Here is a 24,084-nt window from a genome sequence, read left to right on the forward strand (position 1 = left end):
TTATTTAAGTAGTTCCATTAAAATCTGTAGCAGTTTTTAAAAAGAATACATTCAGAAGGAAATAAGTCGCTTTATTAGAGAGAATACTTTTTAGATATTGCGTAAAGAAGAAGATATTATAATATAAATATTTAAAATAAATATATCTTAAATATGGAAAGCTGTGGTTCAATTAGTTGCACCAACCAAAAAACAATAAATATATTAATCAAAATTAAGATTGTTTAAGTACCATTTCAGTATCATAACATTTGACTATAATTACTAACATCCCTTTAAATTGTAATTCAAAACTGATATTTATATTATCTCCTGAGGGGACTTCGACCACACTTGTCGGCGCGATGACAAACTCGGGTTGAAGTCTGTTAATTTAAAAAGCTTTCCACCTCCTTCACCTTCTTGGACCTACAATCCTAATCTCAAACACACCTGCACGGTGGTTCTATAACCTTTGCCCCCCCCCCCCTAAAATGAGGATATCAGCGTCATCTGAACGATACGAAAATTCATCAGGCCCCGGGAAGTTGCCCCACTTATCTACGTGGGTGCCACGGGTCACACGCTGCACAAACCGCTTAAATTATTCATCCTAAATGTTCTCGGTTGGGAAAATGAAGTTCAATCCGAGGCAGGCATATTTGCCATTTCGCCCGGTGAAATACAAATTCCTACAAATTAAAGGCTTCTAATGTATTCAGCCCCCCGCTCGCCGACTGCACACCTCCTGAACTCACTCCTGCGTGGAATTTATAATGCTTAAAAGTTGTATGTATCACCTGGATAGTCGAAAAAATCCCTTCTAGTTCTGTGTGCCAACAGCTGGGAACATATCAAAATAAGCCGACATGCATCTGGAGCCATATATTCTTCGTCTGCCGGTCTCCCAAGAGGCTGAACAGATGTACTGTGGTCTATTTTGCAGTATTTCAAAATTCAGATTCCCCTCCTACAGCTAAGTGTTACCGCTGTATTTTGGCAGGCGAGCTTTTCTCCGGGACTACATCTAAGAATCGAATGAGCTGGCAACGCGCTCCAATCAATTCCGCAGTGAGGTTTGTGGGAGGTTTCTCTCAAACATTCAGGGAGATACAAACAAGCTCCAAAACCCCGACAGATCCACCTGCAGCCAGAATGAAGGTGTGTGATTCACCGAAAAGATAGAAAATATCAATCAAGTCTGTGTAGACTTTGGTCTCGGCGTGAGGTAATGTGCAGCCATATTGTCATACTTGGCGAGAAGCTTCTCCTTGAAGTGGAGAGGCGAGAGTCCTACCAACGCCCTTGACATTTCAGAGCTGCTGAACACAGAAATGGCATGGATCCCCCCCGCACAGACACAAAAACCCCGCTTGGAATATGCCACTGGAATGTACAGCGTCAACGTCTTTCTTTGGCAGTCTTTCGTGGAAATTACCCAGATGGCTCTGTGTTTATCAAGACAGTTTGAATTGGGCTGATAATTGAAGCTGAAACTTCAATTTCCTGCTCAAGATGTTTTGATTTTACTGGGTGTTGTAGAAAGAAAGTTGTACATTATGTCCTATTTTCAATTGATTCATTTCTACAATTATAGTTGGGTTCTGTCGGTTTATTTTGATAATCATGGCTGTAGAATTTGTGAAGTGTGTTCTCGTTATCCCTTGTGTTGCTTCAAGGTCAAGGTGAACGAACTTAACTACTGCATATGTATTTTTTTTAATCCAGGAAGTTTGTTACCTTGACCCACAAGGGATACCACAAACACATTTGTTTTCAGGCCTCTGGGTCCAGAGCGTACAAGGGTTGAACAATTTGCTTTGATTGAGTCTTTTCGTCTCTTATTTCAAGCCAGTTCAATTTTCTATTTGTTCAACTTTGTTATTTGTTTTTTTTTGTTTATAGTCCATCCATTAGTTGATTATTTAAGTTTGTTGATTATTTATTATCATTTTGTTAGTTATTTATTTTTATTTATTTTCTTGAATGTCTTAATAAATGTCTGTTTAAGTCTTTAACTGTTTAGTCTTTAATTGTTTTAAGTGTTTAATGTCTTTAATGTTTTGCATCGTGGGTCAGAGAGGACCACCATTTCATTCATGCTCTATGTCTCAATACATGCATATTTGACAATAAAAAGACTTGACTTGACTAGGAAAATGAAAAAAATAAAAAAAAACATTTAAAAGTATGCTGTACTGTAGTGTATGTAAGTCAGTTTCTCCTCCATCATATAAGATCTGGTAAAATGACATGACTTCTCGTCTTCTTTTGCAGATCAGAGTCTCTCTTTTTGACAATATTAATAAAAACCCACAGGTTTGGGATCATTCAAGTTCAAATAATCTATTGAAAGGGAATCTTGTGAGCTTTACCCGATTCCTCAACAATTGAGGACTCTTCACTAATTCTTTGTAATAGCTGTGGTTCAATTTTCTCTTGTTTTAAACCTAATTATTTTTATTTCCAACCTTTTCTTCCTCTTTTTTCCTTTTCTGTAGACTGATGGCAACATATGGGAATAAAGAACTATGTACAGGTTCATTAATGGATCAGTGAACTTTTGAACATTTTGAATTATGAACTATGAACTGAACTCGTTTTTCAGAGTCAACTTTCCCAACACTGGATAACAACGAACACAATAAATCTTTCAAACTAAATCTTTTGAACTACCCATCCAAAATAAAATGATACTCATTGATAACCAATCCACAATAACAGGGAGTTTTGCTACATTGAAACGGACATGCAGGTCAAATCCCATCATCAATGATGTAGAGGTTACTAGAATGTTTTCTTCTATCTTTCATCTACCTGGTCATCCCCAAGACACTGTTCGACGAGGGGTTAGATAAAACACAAGCAATGTCAGGCAGATCTCTCAGGAAAGGTCAAAGACCATCCATCAACAACACATCCGCATCAATCCCATCGACTCTCCTTTGACTGTCTCTGTAGCCGGAATACAAGTGTGTGTTGGAGATATAAAGCTTTAAAAAAAGAAAAGAAAATCAGGGTTTAGCACAGCTGGAATTCTTAATATAATATCATAGAAATGTAATAAACTTTATTAAGCATTTTAAAATATTTTTACCATCATATTCTACCACCTATCCTCACTTACTTGGTAACCGTATAATTTAATTTAGCCGGACTCTATTCCCCTGCTGTGCATGGTCTGTTTTTAAAGCATTGGTTTTATCTTCCCTCCACTTTTATCTGGTGTCCTGCCGTAATGATGGAATTTTTTCACCCGTGAGACTAATAAGGGATTTTATTATCTTTTATTTCTTTACTTTCTGGAACTTCTGCTGTGTGATTTAGAACACAGTGGATTAAGTATGTTCAAAGTTTCCAAGGCTTGGATTTGATATTGAGCCGGTGGGGGAGGGAACAGCATAGGGCAAGTGTAGAATATTATTTTTAAGCATAATTATGAGGGGAAAAAAAGGATGAATAAATGGATGTATCGCTCTTTAATTGATTCAATGCACATTCTGCTCTCAATGCTGAATGAAACAAGCAGCTGAGGACACCCTGGAAAGGTCAACGGTCCATCGTAGGAAACAAAACTAGGGAAATACCCATTTAGAAGGATAATTATGTGTTGTTTTAAAGTGATCGTTCACCCAAAATCCAAATTTCACTCAATATTTTTACCCACCTTGTCGACTAAGGACTATTTAGGATTATTTTCAGAGTAATCTGTTCCTTTTTAGAGTTTTAGACAACATGTACATCCATTTTAATGTAGCAAATGAGTGACCAGGGATGAACTTCCTCCAAAAAAACATCCATATGCCTCCATACTCCATAGTGAGGAGTTTGGAATATAATTTAGCTATAACTTTAAGTGTGTCTTAAATAGATCCTGGACCTCTATTGTACTCATCAGTGTCTGGTTGTACAAAATTCTATTTTCATTGAAATATTAACATGGAAAATGTACTTAAAAACGCTTATTTTTATTGGAGATCAAATATTGTTTACTGTAACCACACCCACTCTGCTATGATTTTAGTTTGTCACCATGCGTCATTAATCAAGGGAGTCGTTGTATAAACAAAGCGGTGCGAGGCCACAGCTGGCAGGATGAGAAGTGAAGCTGATTATTACGTCATAATGGACTCTGCTCTCGTAACCTCTCGTTCGCTAAGATTTCTGACGGGGGGAACTTCAAAATTTGAAACATATGAGTCAGGAGAGTTGTTTTTTCACATAAGTTGCCCTTTGAAGAGTGATCGGTTAGCCATTGAATGTTTTTAGAATGTGGAAGACAGAGTTTGTATTGTTGCAGTGCACTATGGAATTTATAGTACATTTTTTGTCTCGTTTTGAATATATATTTGTTTTAAACCTGAGTCATTGCAGAAGATAAAGAGGGGTCTGTTTCGTTGGTCTGTTAAATATTCAAACCCAAAGCACACTTGTTTCCTCTGGTATTCACTAGTTATTTCAATAATCTCCACTCAGTCCGTCGCAGAACTGTTGCCTTTTCAACGAGTCTTGGATGCACAGCTTTGCTATTACATAATTAATGTGTTTATTAAAGATAAGATGCCTCGGGTGACGAAGCATTTCTGCACGGGGAATAATTCCCATTTGTGTGTGAATACATAATATTGTTAAAAAAAAAAAATTACAGCAGCTGAAAATCATGAGTCAACAGCCACAATGGCTTATTTTGTCACTCTCTCCGTCTGTAGCGAGACACGAGTCATAATCATATCAGAGTGTTTACTGCTCTTCCTAATACATTTCTGAAGAATTTTGGAAAAAAAAACGGAGGAGGCTGCATTAGTGGGGGTATATGATGGATTAACACTTCAAAAACAGGCCTTACATCAGGATGTTTGGTCATACGTTCCCACCCACTGCTCTACAGATACATATTACACAGTACAAACATCTTCTTACAGTTTTAACGAGTGATCACACTGGACATGAACGCACACAAATTAAATATTAATGCGTGCCGCAGTTCTGATCAGAGCCTGCGGGAAATCATTAGGCGCCTTCCTTTTCAAGGTTTTCCTCGCCGTTTGAAAACTAGAGGAGACAGCGATCACTCCTGAAAGTTGATTTGGATGCAGCGAGGTCGAGGCGGAAAATCGGGTTCCGTTGTCGAGTGTGTGGCGTATTGACGGAAAATAAAAGAAACATGCATTAATTTGCGACTGAAGAATTGGATGTTTGCGAGGCTTGTGAATCAGTATGCATGTGCTGGGTTTGGGTGTCCGCAACCTCTTAGAGAGATAGTGCCTGCCTGAGAAGCTTCAACAACAGACGCTCCCCCTACAGCTGATGTTTTTCTGGTTCTAGTTACAGCCACACAAACCTGCTCCCCGAGTAAGCAAATGTGAAACATTTGAAGTGGATCAGTCGAAAGTAGAGAATATGAATATGTGGATTTGTCTAAAGGACACTATTGTTTACAATCAGTGGGATGGAATTAAGAGGTAATGTTGGGGTTGGTGCATCAGTTTCGAAGGAAAAAAAGCCTTGAGCTGAACATATGGAGATAAAACGCACAAATCGCACATTGTTAAGTAAATAATCCCATTAAAAAGGCACCAAAACACCTTTCTCATCATCAGCTACCACTGGGGTGATTATTATTGTTCTATATCTGGAAGACAAGTTGTTGCAGTGAGTATATTTATTTTTATGGTGTCCCAAAGTGTGCGATTAAAAAACAAACAAAAAAATAGATTCATATATCTCCGTTTATTTATTTCTTAATAATGGCAAATAGAGCCATCTTATTCATGAATAAAGCATGGTATAATATTTATATGTAATGTAATGCAAGTAAAAATACTTGAGCACATGAGCAACCATTGATTTTTTTAATATATATATTCAGCCAATTTCTTGATTGATTTCTTGATTAAAGAGAAGGAAATATATAATTATTGTTTTCTAAAACAATTCCAACTACTAATTATATACAAATATTAGCTATTTTCAATCTTATCAATGTCTGGAAGCTTTTGATGAAGCTGCACTTCATCAGTTCAATTAATCAATTACATTTCTCCATTTTTGCTTTAACTTTCGTATTGGTATATTGCTTTAATGTGAGTACATTTAAAACTCTATTAACATGACAAGGCTCTGGAAGCGAAGTGTGTATAGATCCAGATGCTTTTTTCGTTAAAAGGTCTGCCCATTGAAGTGGAGCTCTAGATTTTATTGGTTCTGTCAGCTGTCAATGGTTTTTTGAAAATCTCCAATCAATAGCAAGATCAAATCAATAAAATGTTCTGAGTGCATGGACCCAAATTCAAGCGTAGTGTCTCTACATGGCAGGATGCATTGATGTACATGCGCCGGCTATGATGTAATGTTTATATTTGAAAGTTAAAAGCGATTGAACTGGCTGGAATTACTTCGTTCCAACTTGAAAGTCTTTCTCTCCAAGATGCAGTAAGTCTCTCATCATGACCATATTTTTAACTTATTACTTTATAAAGTTCTACCCCTTCAAGATCATGGCGAATGATAACGATTTTAGTTACGTTTAAATAACGGTCTTCACTTCTTCTACGGCCAGGTGTAATCTCGCCTTGCTTTGTTTATACAACAAGTCCCTTGGAGGTGGAGATCCGGGATTGATGACTTGCGGTGACAAACTTTGATGCTTGAACAATCACAGCAGAGTGGGCGTGGTTAAAGTAAACAAGAAAAAAAAAAGAGTTTTCAGTGGGCGAGGCTCAGGGACATTTTCTAATGTAAATATTTCAATGAAAAGAGAGTTTTGTACAAACAGACACATACTGATGGTACAATAATGGTCCAAGACATATTTGAGAGAAACTTAAATCAACAAATTAGTTTTAATTTAAGCATTCTTGCTTAAAACAAGCATATATCCAAGTACTTGTTTACACTGTGATTATGCTCGAAAGATAATTTGATGCGAAGATGCAAAATCTTTTTTTCCAACATTGCCTCCAACTTTTTGGGAACCAGACTGCCTGATTAAAAGTGCAAGAATCCTTTGAGTAATTACCTGTCGGTCCGCTCAAACACAATATGCCCCACAGCAATTTAAAACCAACCAACCAACCTTCCATCTGTCTGAGGCAACAATTGGATGTAAAAACAAGGCAGAAATAACGCAGGAACGTCTAAGATATGGCAGCAACAACGGCTGATTTACATTTGCTGCTTCTATATGCAAACACATCAATGCACTTGTGTGGAGAGCCAGTACAATTCCCTCTCCTGGTGAAGCTGCTTCAGCGCGTGAATGTACATTTCACTTGGTAAGTGCTTTCCTGGCTCTTTTATTACAACCTCTTTAAAACGTATATAAACAACTATTTAGCCTGAAAAGGATCATTGCCACTCGAAACAATTACCATTAATGCAAGATAACACAACCCCACGAACCAGACTAATTGGAATGGCTTGTTAAGAGAAGATTCACCGTTTGGGATGCACCTTGGTGTGAAGAGAAACGTGTGGGGGCGTTACTGAACAAAAAAAGAAGGCAGCAGTGACTTTCTGAAGACTCTTTAAAAGCAGCTTTGTTCTTGCACCGATCCACAGATGAATGGACCGACCGACTTCTAAGCCGTCTGCCCATCACGGACATCTTCACAGCACTTTTAGAGGCATGGGAAAAAGAGACGGTAAAGACAAAGTATAGACTGAATCTTGTAACTCCCAAAAGGATAAAATGGTCTTGGCTACTTTCCCTCAGGCCATAAAGTAGACATCTGAGTAGCAGTAATTCTAATTTATTAATCACTCGGTTATCAATCACCGACTATATGCATGTGTGTCCCAAAAGTGAGTACATTTCCCTTACATTTCTGCAGATATTTAAGTATATCTTTTCATGGGACAACACTGAAGAAATGATACTTTGACACAATGAAAAGTATTGATGATTATATAACAGTGTACATTTATTTTCCTCTCAAAATAACTAGATATATAGCCATTAATAGCTAATCCCCTGGCAACAAAAGTTTCAGTTTCAGTTTATTTAAAAGGACAATGTGCAGTTACATTAAAAAAAAAAGTGTACACCCCTCAGTGAAAGTGTCAATATTTTGTGTGGCCACCATTATTTTCCAGAACTGCCTCAACTCTCCTGGGCATGGAGTTTATAAAAGCTTCACAGGTTGCCACTGGAATGCTCTTCCACTTCTCCATGACGAAATCAAGGAGCTGGCGGATATTCAAAACTTTGCCCTCATCCACCTTCTGCCCCAAAAATTGGGTTTAGGTCTGGAGACATGCTTGGCCAGTCCATCACCTTTACATGACATTTACATGAGGTTTTAATACTTAACTTAAACTTAAAAGGGGTATATTTACATTTTCATTTTTCCACATTGTATCTTATTATCCATCATAATAATAATGAAATAAATTCAAGTATTCATCCCATATACGTCATTACAGAAGTGATTACAACTTCCACCACTCTAGTTACGGTGCTGCCGAGATTACACTCCTGAAATTACCTTATTTGGGTTAATATCAGATTAAAAATGATTTGGTTGCCCGTGGCAGATTACATCCAGGAAAGCCGCCATGTGTGGTTTGTGTGCAATTCCTGAGCAGCAAAGGAAGACGCCGGTGGAACTAAACAACAGTGACACAAGCCCTGGCACAACAATGACAAGCCAATTCTCCGGGATGACCCTCAGCGGTTGTTCTAGAGAGGATGGCAGAGGAGACTTGGCCGGAGAAGAAACTTTAAGTTGGGGTTGTTTTTTTTTGTGTCATCTCTGTAAGTTTGAGTTTGTATTTTCACAATTCATTTTCTGTCAATAGCTTATAACACAAAAAAAGCATTTTTTCCCCCCAAAACGTTTTCAATTTGTATATTAATAGAAGATTTTGCTTTCGAAGACATTTTCAAGAGAACCTATCCAGTGACACTGGATAAAACTCAGGTACAAGCGTTCCAGAAAGGGACTTTACTTGCCACTGTGGTGTTACTACAAGCTCTTGACAGGGTACTAGAGCTGCAGCAGTAGTATAGAGCAACTTTAAACAGACAATGTAAATAATGAACCATCAATCCTCACATTACATCTTTGAAAAATAATTCTAAGATTTATTACTTAAAGAGCAAAAAAAGGAATCAGTTCTGGTTCTATCAGGTCAAATATCAAATGTTCCATTAACAACAATAAATAAGTTGAAACCTGCTAAATGATGGAAACCTGTTGTGGGTCAATTGGATAACCACAGGATGAAAACAATACTATTGTAAACTCTTTGTTACTAGTGAAGGTATGTTAATAAAAAAACAAAAAAAAAAACATGCTGTATTTGGCAAAAGCACATCGGAGATTTAGAGGAATTTGCAGTTGTACTTGCCAAACATACGGGAACGCCCAGAAGAAAAGTTCAAACTTGAATATTGTTGCCTAAGATTGAGATTCCATGGATAAAGTGGTGAAGATTATTCGTTTCTAGATTTGCTTTAAGAGATAAGGTGAAAAGCTCAGTGAATCTCAGAGTAGAACCCCTGCTTCTCCGCATTGACAGAAACCACATGAGGTAATTTCAGACACCGTTGACTTCCTCCAGCTAGTAAATGGATGGCACTCAAGTTAATGTATGCAAAAATAATGCTGAACTTTGTAACAGTGGAGCATTACACAAAGGTGAAAGAACATCTATAGCTATCTCAAATAAAATATTTTTTCTAAAATCTCAGCAAAAAATACAACCGAAACTGCAGTTGAAAGCAATTTAATCAGGTTCATCTCAACAAAAAGAAAAATGGTCAAAACGTTTTTGTGTGTCATTTTATTTGTATTGATTACATCTATGAAAGGGGCGCCTTTCATTAAATGAAATGACAAATCGAATCTTTCCCTCCTGCTCTTAACCATGTTTGATATTTGGAAAAGGTCAGTGCTGGAAATTGACAGCTATAACAGAACAAACCAGCGAGCACATTTCAAAATGAAGGGACGTGACATTTTTACTTTCAGCGCCTCACCTACTTCAAAATACATTTATTTGTATTCTCTTTTAGATAAAAGTTGCTTTTTTTTTTTTAAAGTACTTTGTACTTTTAAAGGAAATATTTAGAGTTTATCAAAACAATATTAATATTTTAAAAATTAAGTGAAATTGTGTGTTAGCCATTAGAAGCATTTGAATTTCATAGTTCAAATCTGGTCTGAATTTGAACACAAATTGCTTATGTATTCTCTTCTTACCAAGTAATAAAATACATCCCATAGTACCCTTTTTTGTTCAAATTAAACATTTGCCACTATATTTAACCAAGTCAAATAATAAAGACCCTTTAATCTTTCACAAACCAATTGTTTTGTTCATTTGGCCTCAAGCAACAGTTGCATTAAATAATGGGGCCAACAGTAAATGGGTTCATTCATAATTTAATTCGATCAACAATTATAAATAACGCTCAGAAAAAAAAAGGCTTATATTTGAGTTGTTGGTGTTCCTGGTCTTTAAAAATGAAAAAAAAATATGACTTTTATTCCAAACTTGTCAGAGATTGTTGGTTAATTTCGGAAAATCTGCCTGATCCACTTTGTCAGTCATAACTTTCTCGCCACGGCCTAATGGAACCGCCGCCTCAGGAGCCGAGTCGATGTCAATCTCAGCAGAGCAACACTGATTAGCGCGCCGTGAATGGATTTCTTGCATAGATGAGAAGAGAAGACTTTCAAAACAGCTGTTAAATGATTGCACTTCAACGGTGGGGAAAAGGATTTTTAAAAAGCAGTGTTTACCAGAAAACATCCTCATGTGACACGAGTTAATAGTTACCAGAGTAGATATAGATGGAGTTGCATTTTGATTTTAACTATTATTTTTTGGTAATTCTGCATGTTTGGGTTTTTTCCACTTACTCTGGTTTCCTCCCAGTCAAATGTTTAATTTGGGCCAATTTTTTATTCCGTTATTGGAATGTACGTAAAATGCTGAAACACATTTTTCAACCATATTGTACATAAAAATCTTTTTTTCAAAGAAAAACTATTTCCCCTAATGTCATTAAAGTCTAACATTGGAATGAGCAAAAATATATTAACAACTAATACCAAAATCTAAAGAGTTGAAGCAGAAACGGATCAATAATTAATCTCCCCCAAACCAAACCTTTCCTGGTAATTTGAAACAACACGGGAAAACAAAAAAAATCAAATTCATGCAAGTGAAATGTAAAGAACTTTCATTACAAAAGTATCAACGTTAAACAACAATTTTCTTAATGTGTTAAAGGGAGGTCGTTCACCTCCTGGTTGACCAAGAGTCAACACAAGGGATACCACAAAAACCTTCTTTTTTTTAGGCCTCCGGGTCACCTTGACCATGAGCTAGCTCAAGGGTTAAGGTCAAGAGAATTAGAAAAAAATACATTTAGTTTAAAATCCTAATTTTTATCACCAAATTTTTTATCAGGTTCTACAACACAACAGTTACACGATTATGACACTGGGGGAGCTATAAATACGGTTTTCAATCCGACATATTGCGGCTTTTAAATTATGGCTTTCTTTATATACTATAGGTCAAGGGTTGGCAATTATAATTCTCCAAGGGCCACATTAAATTCTGTGAATGTTGTTAGGGGCCGTCAAACAAAAAGAAAGACAAGAAAATCCCTAAAAAAAAGGATTTGCATTTTTCATTAGGCCATGACCTTTATTAAGCTAAATAAGCCTCAATTTTATACTTGTATATATGGGTTTTTTTCAAAACATTTCTTCAACTGACTATTTTGAGGGATTAATATATACTCAAAAAATTACACACAAAAAGGAGGGAAAAAATAAAGTGTTATGTGTAAATGTAAATGAATAATAAATACAAAATACACTTTTTAATGCATTAGTATAGTATACATAGGTTTATGTAAAATGTAATACAAACCCACTTATTATACTGTAAAGATGTTTTTAGGAACATTACAGGCAACAGATCATTCAAACCCATGCAGGAGTCAAGGACTACTGCACCCAAATTGTTGCAAAATCTCTGATGGTCTACTTGCAATTTTTATGATATAAAATCAATGACATATTTTTGGGGAAATTGGGTTCATCTACACATGTATCGTGGAGAGGCTCCAGTCCGCTCACAGACTCATTATTTTAAAAGTACCTTTCAATCCACAGTGTTAGGCATGAGTTCCAGATACTGAGATAAGGAATATACAGTAAATCATACGTAAAAAAGATGGTAATATTACTGTGGAAGTAAATAAATGCTGAACATACTCAAAGAAGAACCGTTAAGTGACACACTTTTAATATAAAGCAGCGCTGGGATTTCAAACATATCCCTTTGTTTTGTTTTCACACGGGAAAGAGCTCAAGCTCTCAGATTAAACAATAACGACTACAACTGCGGTTGAAGGCCGTGCTTATTCTTGTGACGACGCAACATGTTTTTCCGTCTACACTTCCTGTAACAATCCGAGACTCACCAGAGAGCTGAAGTAGAAACGGATCAATAATTCATCTACCCGAAAGCTTTTTTCTTGTGGTAATTTTAAATAGAATGGGGAAAAAAATGGATTTAAATTCAAATGTTTTTCTGTACCTGCTTCTTTGGACAGCTGTGTGAAAGCCTCCACGCCCTTCTCTCCATAGCTTCCCTCAGAGGCGATGGTGGAGACGTAGCTCCAGCCCAACGATCGGATAATATCCACCATGGCCTGAGCCTGGAAGGAGTCCGGAGGAACCACTCTGGAGAAGAAGTCATAGCGCCTGTCGTCGCTTAACTCCGGAGCTGTTGAGGCGTAGCTGATCTGTGGGATCTGAAAGAAAAAGAGAAGGAGCGACTTTTTAGTTCTTTGATTGTGTCTATCGCCTGCAGTCCCATAATGCTTTGTGTCACCGAAGATGAATGTGTCAATTTCATTTGTCTGGATCTTTCCCTGCAGTTATGATGAAAAATGATGATTTACTGAGCGATATGGTTCTTGAACAGTGTGCAGAAGTTCTTTCTCTATAGAAATAATAATTACTATTCAGGAGATTGGATAGTGTTCTAAAGACAGACCATTTCTCTCTTTAATGAACCTTTATCCCACTCAAAAACTAACATTAACTCACAAGATACGACATGGCAAGACCCGCACTATCACCGAGTGTTAAAGTCCATTACAGCAGAAGTCGGAGATAATGGTTATGAGAAGTTGGACGCTATAATCAACTGCAGCAGAAGTGATTGTCATTTCTTAAAGGAAATGAAGCCCAAGTTTCAAAGACAGATTCAAGGAATTCAGGAAGTCGGGACACACCCAGCTCTGTTAGGAACCAGCGATCCATTTGGTAATGACCTTAATTGCTTTGAGATAATGGATAGGGATTGTAGATATTGTTCTGATAACTACGGAACACTTCAAAGCCAATAACATTGAAAGCCTCGTGGGTAGAACTCTTTTTATGAGATCATTTTTCTGGTAATGAAATTCTTGAATGAAATTTTTTTAGCTATTTGGCAGAGGTGTGGATTTCTAGGTCTATTTCCATCTTTCTAGTTAGAATCCTCATTCATTCATTATTTATCTGTCGCTTATATTTTCCTTATCGCAGGTTTGCCAAATTTTCATTAGGTTCTACAACATTGCAGTTTCACTGGGGAAGCTAGAATTACTGTGTATCCTCTGTATGTTTTTGAACTGTGGGAGGAAACTGGAGTGCCCGGAGTCAACTATTTATAAAATATCGGTTTATATAAAATATATCATAAAAAAATACTCGCTTATTATAATGTGAAGAAGTTCTTAGTGAAATAACTATTTCGTTGTTCATGGAATTATTTTTATAAACTTATTGAATGATGGGGAAGAAGTTGATTAGCTCTTTGGCAATCATTGCAGTGACACGATTATGACAAGGGGGGGAGCTTCAATCACCATTTTTAATCTTACATATTGCTGCTTTAAAATCACGGCTCACTTTATATACCATAGGTTTATTTAAAAATACACTGAAAAAGACTCATTTTACAGTAAAGAAGTTCAAAAGGGAATTACTAGTTCATTATTTGTACAGGATTCTTATTTATATAATATTATTTATTTATATTACTTATAATGCTATTCTTAAATGATGAGGGGATATGTTCTTTGGCAGAGGTATGCATCCAGCTACTTGGGGCAAGAGGCAGGGGTGCCCTGTACAAATCGGCAGCCTGTCACAGGACCAACAGAGACACACAACCGTTACACACTCACACCTATTGTGAGTTTATATTCCTCTTTCAACCACTTTGTCTTTAGACTTTGGGAGAAAACTGGAGTACCTGGAGAAAACCAAAGAAGACAAGGAAGACGCAACAAACTTCAGATAGAAACCTTCATGTAATATTTGAGAAAAAAAAAACTTTCAGGATGGAGTACCCAACACAACAGCCTGTTCAGTGAGTCTTTAAAACCTGGTCAGGTCTTGCGACATACTAAACTTTGATTGAGATGCATTTCTCTGCCTTCAATGTTGCTGCGACATACATAAAAATTGATGAATTTTCCACACTTGAAAAGCGGGCAGTCGGTTACCTCATCCCAGCCTCCCTGCTGCTGTAGAAATGACAAATCAGTGGAGTCATACATCTTACTTTACAGCCCATCTCTGCTCAGAGTTGTTCATACAATATGGCGAGTCGCAGCAGGCAGCTGTGCACTGCTTCTTTTGTCTACGACTATCATGATGTAGCTGTTGACTTGACGTGTCAAGTGAGTCAGTTATTCCCCTTCATACACATCAATGATGGAGAAATCACAGAGAGTTAGACAATGGACCATTGTTAATAGATCAGAAAGATGAGAAAAAAGCGTCTTTTGTAACATGAAAGATGGAAAATAACACTTCTATTCTGGCATTGACGTTTTTAAGAAGCAAATAAGGAATAATTACAGTGTCGGAAAAGTAAGAAAGAAGTGAAGTCACTCGTCTGATTTCTTAATAACGATGGCCAACAACAAAAAGTAATAAAAAGCAAATAAAGAGCAATAAATCTGTTAGCTTGTTGACAGTCACGAAACCTTTATCTATTTACCAAACAAATGCTCTTTTAGCTTATATATCAGATTAAATCATGTATCCCACCTTAACCTTCTTTGTGTTTAAGTGGCCCAATTTGAAGACATCAAACGTTTGCTGGAGCGAGCCCAAAAGCTTTAGCAATCAAAGATTTTTTGGGGGACTTTATTCAATCTGACAAGCGAGCCTTTCAAGTGGTGGAGGACAAAGACGTTGAGGAGTCGCTGGTGCATTTAAGAGCTAGACTTTCTCAGGTCTGAAGCAGAAGGCCGTTTCCACACGTCAAGCTGAGACGGTGTGTGATTACCTTTCCTCAGGTTTGAATTAAAAAACTACAAAGTTGAAGTTTTATTTTTTAAGCTACCTGTGTGAATTTGTCTCCGTCTAATCCGAACAGTTTTGGGCCAGAACACACAGCTGCAGTTTAATAGGCCTCTGGCCAGTATTTTGGCTGAAATGGAAATAAAACACTGACAGTTGCAGGGATAACCAAGTGGGATTCGCTTCACTATCAATGGTCAAAAAGCATCAAAGGAAGAAACGAATCACCTCCCGTTTCCTCAAGCTTTTACATTCATCAATGGTTTAGTGTGAAGCTAATCAAGTTGGCAGACCGTATAGTACTGGACACTGATGGATGTTTCGTTTCCTATTTAGATCCAAAGATAGAAAAAAAAAGTCTTCAAGTACTAGTTGAGGATGGCGGCGAGCTCCTGGCGTTTGGCTCTGAACTAAACAGACTCAATCTACTAAGGACATCAGTGTGGTGAAGTGCTGAGTGCACATTAAATATAAATTATGAAAGAAACATTAACCCTTGTCAAGTTGACCCGAATGTCCCAAAAAAAAAACTTGTATGTCATATCCCTTTTGAACGCTCTCATTTATATTTATGAAAGCCAGGAACGTCGTTGCACACGACCAAAAAGCAACACAAGGGACACTAGGAAACACTTTTTTTTTCCAGGCCTACGGGTCAATTTGACCCTGAGATAACTGAAGGGTTTAAAGGCAACAGCATTTGACATAATGTAGTGAAGACTGACTTGCTAGTGAGGCTTAAAGCTAGCAGACTATCAGGACCTATCAAGGTTGTGAAGTGGCTGGATACTATCCCAGCTGCATAGGGTGATAGGCAGGGGACTTCCTTAATACGTCACCAGCCTACAGGACAAGCTAATGTGCAAGTCAACCTCTATGTGCGAGGAGGATACTGATTCCAACAATTATTCTGGCAAATATCGTAAAAATAAATCGTAAAAAACAACATCATGACTCATACCTCAAGACAGACAGCGTAAATCTCTTTTGTGTGAACCGAAGCCTAGTTTCAGGACTGCTCCTTGTGTGTATCATTATTTGTTCAGTTACCTCGGAGACTACTTTGCTCGATTCCTTGAGAATGGAATGATGAATCCTTAAATGGAACCTCCATTACAAGTGTGTACGTGCACAAAGGCTGACAGCAAATCCATTTTTTTATTTATTTTTTTAAAGATCATGAAGACTTCACCTCTTCCTGCCCAAAGGCATATCCTTACGCATCTGAGATGTGACAGGCGAAAATGACGGTACACTTGCGTGTATCTGATGATGGCGGTGTTAACCTGCCGCCTGTGACACTGACATGGCATTTTCACAGAAGAAGCTGAAGAGAAGAATGTTTGTGTGGTTTTAAATCAGGGCTCCTAAAACCAGCAGCCGCAAGACATTTGTTAAATGTGAGGTGAGACGCAAAAAAGTAAAAAGAAGGCCAGAATTCTGAGTAGAATATGAATCAAACAACATTCTAAATCAGGAGGCGAACAGGGTTCACTTGATCATTGATTTATCAACAGTTGTATTGCATTCTAAATGAGTAGTATGAGGGATTTTCACCTGTGGGAAAATCATGTCACAGAGCATATATATATATATACCACAGGGCAGATGCGTCTCTCAGCCTTGAGCTCGACATGCCTGACAACATAGATTGTAGGACATAAATATACACAATGTTCGGACGAATGGTTGCATAGCAACCGCCATTATGGACAGAGAGGGTCATAGGTTTATCATGCTTGAACTAATACCTGTAAGTTAATTGAAGCGCGTCTGACAGCCCATTGTGAGCACTTGATTAATTAAAAATGGAGAATAAATCCAACATTTAATTGACAACAGATGGTCATCTCAATTTGTGGATATGAAAAAATACACTTCAGTCATAACCAGCGACAGGATGATGAAAGAGAACAGCAGTATCCCACGTTCACAACTCCAGATATAGTGTCTGCTACCAAAAAGCAGATTGATTGGCATTGAAGCGTGAGGTGGCAGCAGTTACTTAGGTAAAGAATGCCTTTACGACTTAATACAAGCGGTTCCAGCAATCACAGGTTGTCACCTATTGTTCTACTGCAGTGTACCTTGACTGCGAAACACTTTATTATTAGCCATTATTTAATTTCTACTTATTGCTTCTGACAAGGTCATGTGATTGCAAATCAAATTAAAAAAGCGGATAGACAACTCTTCCTCGCCTACCGAGTGAGCCAGTTACAGTATGTAATGTCACTGCAACCCACCGCCTGGAATAGCTTGTTGCTATCAATAATATTTCAAATGCTGAAATATCACATTATGTAGATAAATGTAGAGCAATTATCGCAATAATTAAGCAAAGTGACACTTCAAACACTTTGTATTATAGAATTAAATCTATCAATCTGGTTAAGAAAGTCTTGGGATATTTTAGTAATCACGCTCCACTTTGTTTATACAATGAGTCCCTTGGAGCTGGAGACTACATGACAAACCTTGATTTTTGACAAATCAAAGAAGCAGATGTGCGCTTTTGCTAAACGTCATTTTGGCTTCAGAGTGTGTTCAGTGGGCGGCACATTAAGTTTTTAAATTAAAAGAGAGTTTTGTACAAACAGACACATACTGATGATACAATAGAGGTCGGACATCTATTTAAGACACACTTAAATCAACATGTTAGTTGCCCTCTAGAGAACTTCAATTAAAAAAAAAAATAGACAAAAAAATCCACAGAGAAAACCAAACAATCCAAAGAAAACTAAAACAAAATATAAATTAAATCTGGATTTAAGAAGTGAGAACTAAAGAGCTAGAATTCACCACCTGTGGTCCCCCAGGCTAGTCAAGACCTCTGCTTAAGATACAGTTTTTAAAGAAAAAAAGAGAGGTTTGAGGGTTTTTTGTAAATATTTCCCCACTGATTGAAAAAAAAGGAGTTGAAGAATATGAGATTTTATCACATGATGACACCGCCCACTCATCCTCACAGTTAGTTGGGAATTGATTTTGTTTGTAGTAAGAACCCTCTCTGTAGTGACTCCCAGGAAAAACCCGCCGTGCCGTGATGGATGTGTTCGCGGAGAAAGGCAGGAGAGCATGTTGAAGGTTGTTAATGAGCTTTCACCTTTAAGCAGCACTCTCATCGCAGCTAATTATCACCACGCTCTGACAGCTGATACTATCGCTGAACATTGTATACAAAAAAGGAACTCAATATGATCTCCGGCGGGATCACTCACGGCGCTATCAATCAATCTTACCAAAAAAAAAACAACAAGATAGTAATTTTAACTTAATGATGCGTGAAACACTTAATTGTTCTTCATCGACTCAACCCTGGTGATATTAATGCTTTCAGAAGACGAAGGCCAGATGTATGGAACACGTGATCCAGGAGGCTTGCACTCAGGGTCAGGCTTAAGGGAGTATCGATTTCATTTTGATAGAGTGAAAAGTTGTTCTATGTTGAATGACAACGATAAGTTGAAAGCAACCTGAGATGTCTGGCTGAGGTTTTTAATGTATCGGGAGGTTAGCCAAGACTGGGAGGAGTGAAGCTTTGGGCGATGGAGTACAATGATTTAAAGTGACATTACTTATTGATTTATCAAGAGTTGTAGTGCATTTATACGAGTATATATATATATACACATGTCCAAGTACAGATTGGAATCCAGTAGGATCTGGAATCCTAGTAGATTGGAAATCCAATCTGTACTACTAATGAACTGGGATCTGAATATTGGAATTCCAATCTGTCCTAGGAGGATTCCAGGTTCTACTTGTGAATTCCAATCTCTACCAGCAGAGATTGAAATCCTAGTACTGTATTGGGATCTGAATATTGGAATTCCTAGGACGAATGGGAATTCTACCAGGACAATCTCCTATTCTAATAGGAGAAATTCGGACTAACCCTAACCCTTCAGTAGCAGGATTCCAATCTGTACTAGTAGGATTCCATATCCTAGTAGATTCCAATCTGTATAGTGACATACACATATACATATATATATATATATATATATATATATATATATATACAGTATACACTATATCAAAAATTAAAATATCCATCGGTATGTGCGTCTGCCTTATCTAAATGTCTCAACCCTTATGTTATCTCAGGGTTAAGACGAACTTCCTGGCTCCCATAAATACATATGCAGTGACGAAGGTTGTTCACCTTGACCCACAGGGAAAACAAGGGATACTACAAACACATTTGTTTAGAGGGCCTCCGGGTCACTTTGACCGTGACATAACACGAGGATTGAAGACTTCCAAACAACTCCAAAGCATTTGCTCAAAAATAAAAATAAAAAAACATCTAGGGGAGGGAGGGAAAGGGGGCAGAAGGGAGAAATACAATTCTGATAAAATCCATACCATATTTAATACATATACATTTTGTAAGATTCCCATCATTTCAGCTCCTTTTCGCAATAGCAATGACTTGCCTAAACTTGCCGTCATCTCTCCCTCTCCATTTTTTTACCCAGGAAACTGTAAAGTGAAAGTATATTTTTGGATGCGATTGATACGGGTGGAGGTGGCTTTATCATTAAATTCACAATGTTGTTTTTTACAACTGGGCTTTGTTGCGACAGAATGACACCCGATCTCAATGGCTGAAAACTGCCTTAAACGGGTTGGAAAAAACAGTTTTAAGGATGACGAATACAGACCTGAGCTACTTAAGCTACTATTTGATGGGATCAAGTGTGTGCAAACAGTGTAACGTCTTCTCCAGGATAGGTTGGTGATTCTTTCTTATTAATTTGATTTGACTTTCTTAAGGTGTAGGTTCATGTTTGCCAAGACGAGAGGACCAACTTGTACAGATTGCTTAAGAGTAGGATGTGGAGTTTCCGTGGAAAATTGTTGACCACAGCAGTGCCAGCATGTCGGAGGAAAGGGAAGACTACACAGTGGGTGGTCTGTGTGGGAAAGGAAGTGACAGACAGAAAGAGATCGGGGGCAATTGGTGACCCCAATAAGAAGCTCTCAAAGCAATTAAAATATGAAGGGAATACTATTTTTATCTCATACTAGCATTGAATTTTAATAATTCCCAAATTCTCCCGCGGTAGATCCGAGGAAAACACACGGTGGCATTTCCGGCATCACAATACTTGGAGCGGGGGCTGAACAAAGACGTGCATTTATCATCCTCTGGTGACTCTCATCACGGAGTCTAATCTAAGCGCTGTTTGAATGTCATCCATTTCTGTAACGTTGATCAAAAGCCGGCCGACTCTGGGGAACGCAGGAATCAGGACGAGGCAGGGGAAACTGATTGCAATGCCTCGACTCACGTAGCGTCGCGTTATGGCTCTGACCCGTGACTGGAAAGAGGGTCGACCCCACGGAGCGGACAAATTGAGAATCAGTGGAGATCAAACCGGAGAGCCCACCTCTATGTTTTAAGGTCAGAAAAAAAATATTACAAATCGGAATCACCGGAGCAATTAAACAGGTGGAAGTTCACCTGTGACGTGGCTTGGCTGCGTCAGTACCGGCGTACCGGGTCAGAGATGGAGTGCAGCGAAGTAATAGGAACGCGCCAACGTCTGTGATTTGCATTTAAAAGACTCCTCTTTCCAAGCCAACTATTTGCAGCATTTGATAGAGAATCTATCTTAACAGAGCTGCTGTTATGTTAATACTCTGAAGTCAAAAGGTGCGATAAGTCTGTTGAATCACATCCCAGCCGAGTCCCAGCCGGCGGAGGCGGCTGCTGCTTGAACCTTTTTTCTCTCAAGAGCTCGTTGCTACAGGGATCCCATTCACGATGTCTTTTTACATCGTCGCAGGCGCATCTCGGAAATAACTTCCCTGCATCCTATTCCCCTGGAATCGCTCTCGCTCCTACAGCAAACATCCACCCGCCTAAAAGATTCTACTTTTAAATAACTGCTCTGACCTCGGAGGAACAAAAGTGCCCAATGTTGATTGCTGTGACGCGAGCGTGAGAAGATTAAATGCACCTGTGAAGCGGATTTGCAGAGACTGATTGCAATCTGAAGTCATCTCCATTTTCATCTGGCTGCTAATGTGCCGAGAATTTAAGTATTCAACTATTTAACCTCAGCGATGATTAAGCAAGTGCAATTACAGAACAAAAGTTTGGATTGTACTTTTCAAGTGTTTCTTAGATCTCAATCAATCTGTGGTTCAAACTTCTGGAGCTTAAGGAAGGATTAACAAGATATTTTATAAACATTATCACATAAATTACTTCAAATAATTTGTTTGTGCAAACTCTGAAATCATTGCGTCCATTTTTAGTAAAAACAACTAGTACTAGCTGTTTAACCCTCGTGTTATCGCAGGGTCAAGGTGACCCAAAGGCCAGAAAAGAAATCTGTTTGTTGTATCCATTGTGTTGTCTCTGGGTCAAAGTAAAACCACCTCGCTGGCTTCTATAAATACATATGCAGTGGCTGAGGTCGTTCACCTGCCTGTAACCTTGACCCTGAGATAACACAAGGGTTAAGTTGTGTGTTATACAACTTTTGATTCAATAAATTACTTCCAAATTTCTTATCTTGTGACATTTGTACCCACACTATGCACTCTGTTGTGAATGTATTTGGATAATAATAAACTAAATATAATCATGTTAAAACAGCTATAAATTTGGTAGCTACTAGGACTTATTTCTTCGCTACAATTCATCATATTTTCTCCACACTTTGGGTTCACCTTTTGTAGAATATTTTGAACCGTTGTGTTGTCTCAGGGTCAAGGTGACGTGGTAGCCTATAAAAAATGCGTCTGTGGTATCTCCTTGAAGGGATAGCACAGACGCATTTGTTCTCGGGCCATTTGGTCACCTTGACCAAAAGGGTTAAATACAATGATTTTTACAAAAGACAAAAAATAAACTTTAAGGGCTGATCGGATCACTGTTCATAGTCAAGTTTCATGGATGGGAAAGTCTATTTAGAGAGTCAAATAAAACAGCTAAACCAAAAGTGTTTTTTATATGCCTTCTGGGGCACAAGACAAAGAATAAAACCTAAAGAGCGGATCATACCACGTTTATGAGTTTAAATACAGCCTAAATCATGGACTAAACAGGATTATATTTAATTTCAAAAAGTGTTGTCTTCTAATGTCACAGTTACATTATGTAACTTCAAGCAAGAGTACTTTTTCAAGCGTGCCATGAAGTTGAAGAAAAATCTCTAGCGATAGAAATTTTAACTGCGTTTCATCACCACGTTGAATCAGAGAAGTGCAATCCAGCACCCCCAAGATAGGGAAGGAACCCCGGAGCGCCTGCCCTACCTGTGAACCTCTAAATATTCCACTCTACTGCCCAGAGACTAGAAACAGGCCAGACAAAAGGTCAGACTACATTTTATTTTTGCTACAATCTGGATCTTCCAAATAGTAAACAATTCAAAGCCTATTTGAATCAGGCTGGTGTGTGTGTACACTAGGGACAGACGTCAAAGTGTATCTGAAATTGTCCCAATTTGCCGATTTCAAACGTGCTTTCCAGACGCACAAGGGGGGGTATTCTGAAAGCCTTAAAAATGCCCAAATGTGACTATTGTGATAGAAAATGGATACACCGCAATCTAATTCCAGTGATGACGATTTGTTTTTGTCCAAATGCACTCAACTTTTACCCGGGCTAATTATAATTATTGTCATTATCATCATTACAGTGATTATCAACGTAGTCACTCAGGCGGCTCGTGTCGGACGCTTTTCTTTCACAGCACATCAAGGTTGTTGTGTTCATCTATTAGCAAGGATCCGTGTGCTTGTGGGAGTTCAGGGAGGTGGTCGGATGTCGCCCAGTCACGCTTCCCTCTTTATGCGTATGGCAAATGTTTGCGCAACGTTCACTGTCGACTATTAGAGGAACCATCCAAAATGACAGTGCTAGCCAGGGGCCGCTCCAAAGTGCTGACCTTTGTAAGACTCTCCAGACTGAGCAAATTACAAGTTCAGCCCAGGGTGATGCTTTCTGCACGGGGGGGAACGACTTCTAGACAATTTTATGTAATACTTAAATGTAAATGTGAATAAAGTGATTGAAACAACATCAGAATTAAAGATGCTAAAAGATAAATAAAACAATTTCTAGTTATTTTATTCAAGAACAAGACAACCTCAACCTTGCATTGCATTAGCATGTATTATTTTTTCAAAAATCTCCTTTTATTAACAACATCTTTTTATTTGTCTACTACAAGGACACTGTATCTTTAACCCTTTTGTTATCTCAGGGTCAAGGGGACCCAAAGGCCTGAAAATAAATGTGTTTGTTGTATCCTTCGTGTTGTCTATGGGTCAAATGGAACGACCTCCACCACTGCATATGTATTTCTGGTAGCCAGGCGGGTCGTTCTCCTTGACCCTGAGACAACACAAGGGTTAAGCTACATTAAAACTTGCAGAAGCCAAGGTCTAAAGCAGGCAAGGCTTGACCTGACCACCCTGTAATAGCTACAATTGTCTGTTTTTTTCCCCCCAACTGTCATGTTAAATCTTAGCTAGTTGATTAAAGTGCTAGATATAGCCAGTCTTAGATTTTTAAGAAATAGTTGCTATGTTAAAACGGACTTACCTTTTCTCAAAACTTTAAATAGGAACGGATAAATCCCAAGCCTTAGTCTACATGAGGGTGAGGAGAAAATTATTGAAATTTAAGCATCACTTTAACACTAGAAGATAAACTCTTTTCTCTTACCTCTTAATTCTTACAATATTTTACACTTGCTAGCTTAGCTAGTCAATAACAAATTGACAAATTAGCCAGCCTTGA

At 38.0% G+C, this 24,084-nt stretch overlaps 1 protein-coding gene across 1 annotated transcript in view; it reads right to left on the reverse strand.

Annotated features, from left to right (window-relative positions):
• grm7 (glutamate metabotropic receptor 7) overlaps window positions 1-24,084 on the reverse strand; it is a 136,947-nt gene that overhangs the window by 69,290 nt on the left and 43,573 nt on the right. The window contains exon 2 of the mRNA XM_087780777.1: window positions 12,544-12,760. Within this exon, the coding sequence (XP_087636903.1) occupies window positions 12,544-12,760 (217 nt within the window). The remainder of the gene's footprint in view (window positions 1-12,543; window positions 12,761-24,084) is intronic.

Source organism: Callionymus lyra, chromosome 19, assembly GCF_982586985.1.
Source record: "Callionymus lyra chromosome 19, fCalLyr1.hap1.1, whole genome shotgun sequence".
Taxonomy (NCBI): domain Eukaryota; kingdom Metazoa; phylum Chordata; class Actinopteri; order Syngnathiformes; family Callionymidae; genus Callionymus; species Callionymus lyra.